This window comes from Suricata suricatta, chromosome 4 (assembly GCF_006229205.1).
Source record: "Suricata suricatta isolate VVHF042 chromosome 4, meerkat_22Aug2017_6uvM2_HiC, whole genome shotgun sequence".
NCBI lineage: Eukaryota > Metazoa > Chordata > Mammalia > Carnivora > Herpestidae > Suricata > Suricata suricatta.
The window spans coordinates 113,131,461-113,143,706 of NC_043703.1; the positions used below are offsets into that span (position 1 = coordinate 113,131,461).

The following is a 12,246-nucleotide window of genomic DNA, read 5'->3' on the forward strand; positions in this document are numbered from 1 at the left end:
TACAGTATACCAAACAGGAAAGGAAGGAATTGGTGGGAAAAGAGCTTTCTTTATATAAATTAACTGTCTCTCTCTTAATCGGGGAAGAAAATCTTTTAAAAACAGGCCACTAGACCCTCTCTTCCAGCTCCTTGGCCATGTGTCCACAACTAGCAAAGACTGGCAAAGATAAAGGTAAAATAACTGGTTTAGATTACTTATAATTTATCGCAAAGTGGGGCCTTCCCTGGTCACACCACAACCAAACGATAATTGGGAGGGCCTCTCTCGGGAAGAAGCGGGTATATGCTGGGTATGCAACCAAGAGTTCCTGCGGCACTCTGCTCCGCCCCCTGCCTGCTTAGGCACCATTTCCAGGTAAGCGCTTTCACCATACACTCAGGCCACACTAAGCTTCTGGCAGTTCCCAAACACATTTCACAGCTGGCAGATTCTGTTTACACTGTTCTGTATGCCTAGAATGTTCTCCCCCCACCTTTCCTACTTGTTCCCCGTGACTGCTGCCTTTTGCAGAAAATCTTCCCAATCAATACCCTGGCCTCTCAGTTCCATGATTTCCTCTCCTCCAATAATTTAACTCACTCCCCACCTCCGCCACTTATTTCATGGCCATACCTAAGACTGGTCATTATCTGATCTCCTCTGCAGTTTCCATTTCCAGTAGCTTCTAAAGGGCATGTTAACATGTCTAGTCTACAAACCAATTGCCAGAGTCTGACCTAAATTCATCTATACTAGCTCAGGGAACAAATTCTCCACCCCCACTATCTGGTTCTATGAACCAAAGGACAAAAATATAAACCTTAAATTTCCAGCATTCACAAATGCTGGAGTTCTTCCTGTTTCCATCCCTAGCTTCCTATCCATAGTTTATGAGACCAGATTCCAGAAATAAAATATACCCGTTATTTCCCTCTTTCCTTTCCTGATATTGTCTGTAAACTATTGTCTCTGAATTATTATAAAAAATAAGAGACAAAAGAGTAATTTACTGTTTTGGCTACCTCTATGGTAGAAAGATAACTGTCCACATTTCTTGCATGGCACAGTCAGGAGTCAGGAAAAGCCAGTGGAAGAAGGACCAAAGTAGTTTTTCATCTTCTTTTCCAGAGACTGTGCTTCATAAAACAAAGCCTGAACATACTAATGCAGTTTTTCCTCAATTCAGCCTGCTGTGTCTTGTATCAATGTAAATTCTGGCTACATTCTGGAACTGGGTTATCAGTTTTCAACATTCTGTTTGTTTGTTTGTTTGTTTTGGTCTTTCAGTGAGAAGTCATGTGCTATATACATTGTGGACTACCAGCCAAATACCATTTTTTTTTAATTCAGTAAAGATAGTTTCAAACATTGCACAAAAAGCTAACCCATTTTAGAATATTTTTTAAAGCATTCTCCTTATTTACTTCTCTTTATAAAAAAAAGTAAATAAATTAAATGGGAGAAAATGAACCGCTTCACACATTATGCAAAGCAGTAGCCATGAGAAATGAACAAACATTAAAATATCCCTGGATAAAATCCACGTGTACAGAAGATGATTCAGGAGGTTATAAATAACCCATATGAGGCAAACGTAATATTTATACATCAGTCTCTGAAAAAAGGGCATATTTTATTAATCCTCAAGTTCCTTAGCAGATTAATAATAAAAGCTTGGTATATATTATCAAGAAGTCCAACTGCTGGGCCCAAAGAAAACTCTAATTATTTCAAGGTGAGTTTGCTTCTTTTTCATCAGATTCATCATCCATAACCTAAAACCAAAAAAAAAAAAAAAGAGAGAGAGAGAGGGAGAGAGAATTTAAAAATTAAGAAAAGGATTAGAAATTGCTATCTTCCTGATTTTTACTCTTACTTGCCTACCTGAAATACCCTACTCTATAATTCTATAATAACACATGTCAATCCATTAAGAACAAATCTATCAACAGTCCTCAAAGCACAAGGTCTGTCTTATAACTGGTATTGCAACAACACAAAAACAAATTTAATATTAACAAATTTATTAAGTACTGGTCTCTTTTGCTTGTCCCCAAAAACATCTTCCAGTAGCAGAGTCTGGGCTGGACACTGAAGATAGCCACTAAGTAAATGGGATTTCCTGGCCAGAAGACTAATGTAATTGACTATTTGTTTGTTTTTCCCAAAAGTATTCTATTTACTTAAACATATTCTGGGGAGCCACACCAAACTATTATTATAAAAATATATGTTAGAAAAATGAATCCCTAAAAAAGTAAAGAAATAAAATATCATACTAGCAACTAATTATTTTGATCTTACTCAGATAAAAATTTATTTTAAACCTCAGAAAAATATGAGGACATTTATTTCTATAAGTTAAAATATTAGAAGAATACTAATGAATGCCTGATTTAAAAAAATGAAAAGATTAACATATTTCCATGGGTTAACATATTACTCATAAAATAAAGACCAACTCCTCTGAAAAGGAAAAGAGTTATATGAACCTAAGAAATATTTTTTTGGTTTTCAACACACCTACTCCAATTAAACACCAATTCAAGTTTGTAATCTAACTACCAATTCATTACCCCATCCTGGACAAGTGAACAAAAATGTTCCTTTGTCAATCCACTGAAGTGTTAAGTAATGCAATTCTTTAAAAAGGCATATAAGGCATAGAGAAAATAATGGAACAAAGATAAGTTTTTCTCTTTCTTTCTTCTTATTTGAGAGAGAGAGAGACGAGCTCTTGCACACAGGAGGGGCAGAAAAGGTGGGAGCGACGGGATCTGAAGCGGGCTCTGGCTGACAGCAGAGAGCCCGACGTGGAGCTCGAACTCACGAACTGTGAGGTCATGAGGAGCTGAAGGTGGACACTTAACCCAGTTTTGTTTCTTTACATCTAGAAGAATCTGGTTCTGATCTGACACTATCATGGAAAAATAATTCTCTTACAGTTTCTCTTTTGGGCAGAGTAAAAATTTATAATATTTACTTCCAAGGAACTAGTATTTCAATCTCAGCAACACTCAATTCAAAGAATTTTGCCAATCACTTCCTATTTTAGGCAGAATATTCCTAAATTTGGAAAAAATACTTCCAAATACTTATTTAATACAAACAATGTACACAACATGTATAAGGCCCGGGCTAAGTGTTGCAGAGGAACACAAAGACCTGGATATGATTACAAGTCTCTCAAGGAACTTACCTATAAACGTTAAGTCTAAAGCAGACACACTGAAAGAGGTTTTGAACCAAAGAAGAGCTTAAGTCCAGCAGAGGACTGATAAGGCCTTCAAAGAGAAAATGGCAGGCACTGAATCTCAACTGTCATATACTATTGGCATACCTGTTCTACACCCTCCACTTCTGGAATATAAAACTGCAGCATGTTCTGAATTCCATTTTTCAGAGTAATCATTGAACTGGGGCAGCTGGTACAAGAACCTTGGAGTTTAAGCTGTACGATGCCATCTTCAAAGCCTTTATAGATAACGTCTCCGCCATCTTCCTGCACAGTTGGCCTGTGGTCACAGAGTATTTGTGATGTATGTAAAAGAACTGAAGTATCAATCAAAGAAATTTAAAACAACTCAGGGTTTAGATGTTATACCGGTAAAATTCACAAAGTTAGAGCTAACCCATACAATAGAGAATAAGAACTGTAGTTACTCATTTGTAACTCTCATTTTACTTTTGGATAAAATGCCAAAATTCATGCATACAATATTCTCCACTTATTATACTTTAATCTTGCTTATTAATAATCTTTTCAGGCATTTAAGATCTCAAATTTCCTAATAATTACAGGGATTACCTAAGATATAGTCATTCACTTAAAAAAAATTTTTTTTATATTTATTTATTATTGAGACAGAGAGAAACAGAGCATGAGTAGGGGGCAGAGAGAGAGAGGGAGACAGAATCAGAAGGCTCCAGGCTCTGAGCTGTCAGCACAGAGCCTGACACGGGGCTCAAACCCACGAACCGTGAGATCATGACCTGAACTGAAGTCGGACGCTTGACCAACTGAGCCACCCAGGTGCCCCGTCATTCACTTCTTTTGAATGAACAGAAGCAGACTGACATGACACATGCTGGCTTTTTTTTGTCCCAGGTAAACTAAGTATCAAAATACAACATTAATACAGAAAAATGTATAAATCATGTGTGACCAATTAAATGAATTTTCAGAGTGAACACACATTTGTCTCAGGCCAAAACACAATTTTAGCACCCCAGACGTCCCCTTTGTACTTCCTTGCAACCAAAGGTTAACAATTTCCTAATTGCTATTACCATTGGTTAATTCTGTTTTTTAACTTCATAATTTATAAATATAAACTCCATTTAAAAAACATTCAGTACTTACTTTTTTATATTTAGCTTATTTTACTCTTTATGAGATTCTTCCACATCATTACATAGAACTCCCTTAAGTGAAAATGTCAGAATTTATACCTGCTATTGCTGATGGGCTTTTGGGCTAAAATCAGTTTTCGGCTTTTAGAACAGTGCAGCTATGAAGATCCTTGCAGATGTGTTTTGCTACACATATATGTTATCACTGGGCATGTACCCGAACATGGAATTGCTGGGTCAAGAATGCACACACATTCAGAGGTAGTAGACACAGCCACATAGATGCCCTCTGCCCAGATTCTTGGGCTCTAGCCTCACACCAAGAATCAGCAAAATGTCCCACGGGAAGCCTTAATGAGCTTCTCTTCTCTCTAGGATCTTGTGTGCTTTGGCAGCTCTCTATTGTTTTCAAACAACAAAAAAATTGATTGAATTTTATCCAGCTTTTCTGGGAGTCCTCACTGGGACCACTGGTCTGCTACAAGCAAAAGGGGAAGCCTGTGGTTCTCCGTTCATCAAAATTTACTCTTCCTGAACACTGTTTAACTCATTTTTTCATTTAAAGAAATTTAGTATTACAACAAATCACACCTAGATGGTGATTGTGAATCATAAAGTCCTTCACTATGTTCACTATGTTCACTAAATTATTTTAATATTTTGAGTGAACAGACATAATGCACAGGCTTTAAATTCAACTGCCATTGTTACCGATTGTGGGTTACATTTACTTGTACTTATTTATTAGAGTTTGGGAGTTTTTTCCCCTCACAGACAACTAAAAGTGAACTATAACAAGCGTTGCCTTTGCAGTATATTTGATTTCAGGCAGAAAGCTGAGCACGCACCGTATTCTGGTATCTAACAATTCCTTAATCATTGCCACAACTTCATCATCTTCTTCAGATCCTAGAAACAATTACAAATAAAATATATTAACAGTAGGAATTTTATATCCACACAAATACAGTATTAAACCAGGATGTTTTTAACTTAATGTCTCATTAAAAAATAAAAGCGTATAACATGTAACTTGATGGAGAAAATGAAGAAAAATGGGAATGATGGTTGGAGAGATAATGAAAAGATCATTCATTTGATTCTCTGAAGAAAAATTAAGCAACACTGGTCAACTTGACACGTGGCAAAAAAGGAGAGTAACTGATATAACTCGACCTACTAATGACATTTAGGGTTTGAATTTTGTTAGTCAATACATTTGTAAACTTTCATCATCTTCAAGGATTGAAAAATGGCAGGAAAAAAAAGACTGCCTGGATTCTGATGGAAACTTTGAGACATAAAAGCACACCTACTTCATAAGTTAAGTTACATTTTTAATTTTTCTATTTAGTGGTTTAGAAAATAACAATGACACTATAAACATAGATATAAGCTTTGTGGAAATTGTTAAAATTTCTACAAATTTCAATTAAAAAAGCAGTTTTTTTCATTTTGGGTCATTTTTGTTTTTCTTTTACTTTGTAAGGTTATATACTAATCGTCCTAAATGCCTTTTTAAGGGTTTAAAATTTTTTTCTTGAAAAAAAATAAAATAATTTTTTTGAGAAATTTACCTTTAGGAAAACTAAAAATACAGATAATTTGAATTATACTATAACATACACTGGAGTTTTGACAACAATATAAATAACAATGATCAATATTAAATTATATTAATTTTATATCTTTTTAAAAAGTTTATTTATTTTTTAATATTTTTTAATGTTTATTTTTGAGACAGAGAGAGACAGAGCATGAGCGGGGAGGTGCAGAGAGAGAGGGAGACACAGAACCGGAAGTAGGCTCCAGGCTCCAAGCTGTCAGCACAGAGCCCGACGCAGGGCTTGAACCCACAAACGTGTGATCAAGACCTGAGCTGAAGTAAAAGGCCCAACCAACTGAGCCACCCAGGCGCCCCTCAAGTTTACTTATTTTGAGAGAGAGAGTGAATGCACAAGCCTGCACACATGGGAAAGAGAGAGAGGGGGAAAGAATCCTAAGCAGGCTCCACACTGTCAGCATAAAGCCTAACTCGGGACTCGATCTCATAAACCATGAGATCATGACCTGAGCAGAGATCAAATGTCAGACGCTTAACCAACTGAGCCCCAACTTTGAGTCTCTTTTTTTAATGCTCTTTAAGTTTATTTATTTTCGAGAGAGAAAGACAGTGAGTGAGTTGTGAAGGGGTAGAGAGAGAGGAAGAGAGAGAGAATCCCAAGCAGGCTCTGCTGTCAGCGCAGATCTCTATGAGGGCTCAAACTCACTAATCATGAAATCATGACCTGACCCAAAATCAAGAGTCGCATACGTAAATGACTAGGCCACGAAGGTGCCCCTTAAATCTCTTTTTAATAAAAGAAATGAAATATAATAAGGGGCACAGAGAGAAGAGACACAGGACCTACAGCAGGCTCCAGGCTCTGAGCTGTTGGCACAGAGCCTAACATGGGGCTTGAACTCACAGACTGGGAGATCATGACCTGAGCTGAAGTCGGACACTTAACTGACTGAGCCAACCCGGCACCCCGGTATGTCTCAATTTTTAAAATAGGTACACAGTAATTGTATAGATTTCTTTTCACTTAGCTAATTTCTTGGTTATTTCAGTTGTTTCCAGTTTGCTATTTCTAACACTCTGCAGCATACACACCTGTGTCAAGTACGATCACTGTCCTTTTGCAAATGTATCTATGAGATAAATTCCTAGTGGTGTGATATTTGGGTCAGCAGGCTTGTGTATTTTTCAATTTGGGAAGGTATAATAAAATGGCTCTACAAACATATCAATTTTACATATTTATCCACCAAGAACACCTATAGCTATTTCATGCATTATTTAAAGTTTGCATAAATGGTATATAAGAGTCTGTAAATAAGCATACCCTTTGATTTTCCTTTTTCAATTAGTATTTTATTTTATATCTTTTCACACTGTATCTCCCAATCTAGTTCATTCCTTTTAATTGCTGATATATTTTTTAAATATTTCAATGAACATGCTTCATATACTGTTCTGTGTACATTTACAAGATTCATTTCGGGTATATGTCTAGAAGTGGAAGTGTTCATCTAAAGGCGACTATACAAATGTTTGTGTGTGTACATATATGTATGTAAACATACATACAATAATATCTCTATGATACCAGAGAAAGGGAAAACTTCATCAACAAATTGTAAGAACCACAGCTAATACTTATTAAGCTACACCTGCACTTACTCTTCCAAGTGCTTTACACAAAGTTAAGTTATTCAAAAGGTACATGGGGCGCCTGAGTGGCTCAGTCGGTTGAGCGTCCGGCTTCAGCTCAGGTCATGATCTCACGGTTCGTGGGTTCGAGCCCCGCGTCGGGTGCTGTGCTGCCAGCTCAGAGCCCGGAGCCTGCTTCACATTCTGTGTCTCCCTCTCTCTGACCCTCCCCTGCTTGCGCTGTTTCTCTCTGTCTCTCAAAAATAAATAAAAAGAACATAAAAAATCTTTAAAAAAAAAAAAGGTACAAAAAGCACAAACCACAAAGGAAAAGATGAATATATGTGACTACATTAAAAAGAAAAACTGTGCTTGCTTCAAGAGCACAAATACTAACACCCGAATGAAACAGAGAAGATGAACACAGACTCCGAGCAAAGATTACATGCAAATTCACGAAATATTCTTTAAAAAAAAAAAAAGGAAAAAGAAAAATTTCTACATGACAAAACTCCTAAGCATAGTGAGAAGATTAGGAATGATTAAGGATGGGATAAATATACCTAACATAAGATAAATGCCCAGAGTATTTTTCAAAAACCTGCTAAAATCAACACAAAAAAGATAGTTCAAATTTTAAACAATGGGAAAAGATTATGAACAGGAATTTACTGACAAGAAAAATAACAGCCAGTAAACATATGAAAACCTTCAGGCTCAGTGCTGATCAAGGAACTGCAATTAAAACAGGATACCATTTACACTTAACATACTGATTAAAAAAAAAAAGTAGAGGCAACTGGGTGGCTCAGTCAGTTAAGCATCCAACTCCAGCTCAGGTCATGACCTCGCAGTTTGTAGGTTCGAGCCCCATATCAGGCTCTGTGCTGACAGTTCAGAGCCTGGAGCCTGCTTCAGATTCTCTGTCTCCCTATCTCCCTGCCTTCCCCCGTTTGTGCTCTGTCTCTCCAAAATAAATAAACATTTAAAAAATTTTTAAAAAAGACACTAAGTGATGATAAAGATAAAAGAAAGCTCAAGTTCTTATATACTACTAATTAGCATATAAATTAAAATAATTTATAATACAGCAATTCTGGTTTGAGGAATATATCATAAACTCTCCACATATGCACAGACTTGTACAAGGTTGCCCACTGCAGCAATGTTTGTAATAGAAATTAGCACAAACAATTCACCTGACCATAAGGAACAAATTAATTAAGTGTAGTTTATTCATATAATAGAATACTATCTAGCACTTAAATAAACCAGAACTACATTTTTTCAAAATGGATGTATTTCAAAATATTATGCTCAGTGACAAAAAAGGCTAATTGCATATAATATACATTATTTATGTTTAAGAACAAAAACCAAAACTATATATTACCTGCAGAGACTTATATGTGGGTGAAAGTTTAAAAACAAACCAAGTTTCTTTTTTCCTAGCCGCCGAGAGGGTATGCTTCGTAGGCGCTGTCTCAGACCTGTTGCAAGTCACGCGCATCCTCGCACCTGCCCTACCTTAGCTTTGCTGCCGCCGGCCCCTCACTCGCCCGGGCTGCCAACCAAGGCTGAGGGATGTTGAGCGCGGCACGCGGTGGCCGGGCCTCCCGACCTGCTGGGACCGAGGTCCGGAAGGCCTGGTCGGCCGCATGCGCGATGCGAGGGGCCAGACCCCGGGAGGGCCGCGCCTGCTCCCGCCTCGGCCCGCGCATCCCTGCGCTCCGGTGTGCCGGGTGAGTAATGCGGGCAGGCGGCGGGGTGCACGGCAGCCCTGGGCCTATAGTGAATTAATTAGACGCAGCGTGGTGGTGTCAGCGAGGTCGGATACTGAATCGGCCTGTTAAAGCTACCTATTGGGTGACCTTGGGGAAGTGACTTTTCCTGTTGCCTGGCTGCACAACAAGTTAAGGAATTCATGTAGGTGGGTAAAAAGGGGTTTCTGGAGGTCGAATCCTTTAGATCCTATATTGAATCCCACTTTTGTGGCTTTCTGCAGTGATTGACTTTCAGTAAGTGGCTTACTTTAAACCTTTCCGTAAAACGCATGATAAAATGGTATTGTAAAGATTAAACGAGACGAGGGGCGCCTGGGTGGCTCAGTCGCTTGACCGTCCCGCTTTGGCTCAGGTCATGATCTCGTGGTTTGTGGGTTCGAGCTGCGCGTCAGGCTCCGTGCAGACGGCTAGCTCAGAGCCTGGAGTCTGTCTTCAAATTGTGTGTCTCTCCCTCCCTCCCTCCCTCTCTCCCTCCCTCCCTCTCTCTCTCTCTCTGACCCTCCCCTGCTCACGCTGTCTCTCTCTTTCAAAAATAAATAAAACAAAACAAAACAAAAAAGATTAAATGAGACGAAACACTGGTACCTAGCAAAATAAAGTGGTAATTGGGACTTGTTAAAAAAAAAAAAAAAGTTTACACAAATCTCTGGAAGTAGAAAGGGGAAAGGATGGGGGTTGTGGGATTTTGGTTGTCTTTAATGTTTTATTTAAAAATGTGTATGAAGCAATAGTGGCAAGAAATTAACATCTATTAAATCTGAAAGGAGACAAACTGGTATACATTATATTATTTTCAGTATGTTTGAAAACTTATAATTGAAAAATTAAGTTTTGGATAACATATCAATTTGTACACCAGTTTTCAAAAATAATGGATAAAGCTGGTATATGTTTTCTGGAATTGGTTCCAGAGCTAAATATAGTACAATGATAAAAATCTGTATTCTCATGACTCCTTTTCTTTTTTTAATGTGTGTATTTTTGAGAGACAGCGTGTGAGCAAGTGAGAGGCAGAGAGAGAGAGGGAGACACAGAATTCGAAGCAGGCTCCAGGCTCTTAGCTGTCAGCACAGAGCCAATGTGGGGTTCAAACTCATGAACCATGAGATCATGACCTGATCTGGAGTCAGACATTTAACCACCTGAGCCACCCAGCCGTCCCAGTATTCTCATGACTTCTGAAATCAAGACAAATGTGAAGAAAATAGAAAAGCTTTTTAAAAAATTAAATATTAATTACCCAACAAATTACCTGCTTCTCCTGAAGATGTTTCCTCAGTAACTAAGGGTAAGCCAGAAGCAAAGAAATCCATGATTGTTGCATAAATATCTGGTTTCAGTAAATTCCAGTCTAACTCTTCACTTTCCTGTAAATATTTAAAGGAAAATGCTGTATTTCTAATCAAGAGCAAAGACTGATAGAAAACAGTACTCTGAACTCTTGTAAGAATTTTTCCCCTATATATATCCTATATTATTTAATAGCACTAATTTCTGGAGGAACACATGTTAATTCCAGTTCTTAATAGAGCTGGCTTATAATGTCTTTTGGAAGATACAATCTCAGAACATTCTTCATGCATTTATTAATTCATTCATCAAACTTGTGTCAAGGAGCTGAATGTACCAAGTCTTGTATAGGGGATACCACAATGATTAAAATATATTTTTTCATGTGGTGAAAAGAGTTAAAATACTGTATGAATTCTGTCTTTAAAGAGAATGATAAAAAGATTACCCATTCTTTTAAAGAAAAAGGATATAGTCACTTGATCAAATATACAAGATATTCCCCAAGTATTCAAAGAATTCAACTTACATATCTTACTCAAGAGTACTGAAGAAATCCAATGACACAACTATAGAAGCAAAATATATAATATGTCTTTATCTCTGGCTGTTGTGCTAAAGGACTTGTGGACCTCCAACAAGGAGGGATCCTTACAAAAGAACCCATAACTATACCACCTCTTTGTCTGACCAACTACTTGATTCTATTAGAAAAAGACAGGATGAAGGGGGACCTGGGTGACTCAGTCAGTTAAGTGTTCAACTCTTGATTTTGGCTCAGGACATGATCTCACAGATCATGAGCCCTGTGTTGGTATTCTCTTCTCTCTTTTCTCTCTATTCCTCCTCTACTTGTACCTGCATTCTTTCTTTCTCTCTCTCTCAAAAACAAAGTTTAAAAAAAGAGATAGGACTATTAAATACCTAAATAGTACTAACATCTGAAAAGAGAAAGGTAGTATGTTTTGTTTTAGTTTTTTAAAGGGGAGCTCTTCAGGAGGAAAAACTACTAGATGCAATCTATTTAGATTCTCGGGAGGTTATTAGCTATTGCCTATCTTTAAATACTATTAAAAATGAGTCTACGTGCATAAAAGGGGTGATTTTTGTCATGGACTAAGAACCAACTTAGAGACAGTACAAAGAAGACAAGATAAACGGGCACCACTGTGGACACAAGAACAAAACCAGTAAGTTGCCTTGGTGATTGGGAATGAGAACTAGTTCTAGGTAACATTTTAATAAATTATTTGGAAGATGAATCAGAGGGCTACCCAAGATCTTCATTAAAGAGTGAGCTTTCGGGGCACGTAGGTGGCTCAGTCAGATAAGCATCCACTTTCAGCTCAGGTCACAATCTCGCAGTTCGTGAGTTCAAGCCCTGCAACAGGCTGTCTGCTGTCAGCGCAGAGCCTGCTTCAGATCCTCTGTCCCCCTTTCTCTCTGCCCCTCCTCCACTTATACATGAGCTCTCTCTCTCCTCCAAATAAATAAATATTAAAAAAAATTTTTAAATAAAAATAGAGGGCTCTACTAAATAGGTAAATATTGATAATAAAGAAAAATATTCTGAAGTTGTCTAAATGAGAAAAAAATGCAGCACATAAGTTTCAAATAACTTTATTTAGAAAAAAAATAACA

At 37.5% G+C, this 12,246-nt stretch overlaps 1 protein-coding gene across 2 annotated transcripts in view; it reads right to left on the reverse strand.

Annotated features, from left to right (window-relative positions):
- Positions 1 to 1,577: 1,577 nt before the first annotated feature.
- NFU1 (NFU1 iron-sulfur cluster scaffold) overlaps positions 1,578 to 12,246 on the reverse strand; it is a 28,028-nt gene continuing 17,359 nt past the window's right edge. For both annotated transcript variants that reach the window (XM_029937513.1, XM_029937515.1), the window contains 4 exons: positions 10,568 to 10,682; positions 5,184 to 5,244; positions 3,323 to 3,497; positions 1,578 to 1,757 (listed from right to left, as the gene is read on the reverse strand). In XM_029937513.1, coding sequence (XP_029793373.1) covers positions 1,713 to 1,757; positions 3,323 to 3,497; positions 5,184 to 5,244; positions 10,568 to 10,682 — 396 coding nt within the window. In that variant the 3' untranslated portion in view covers positions 1,578 to 1,712. The remainder of the gene's footprint in view (positions 1,758 to 3,322; positions 3,498 to 5,183; positions 5,245 to 10,567; positions 10,683 to 12,246) is intronic.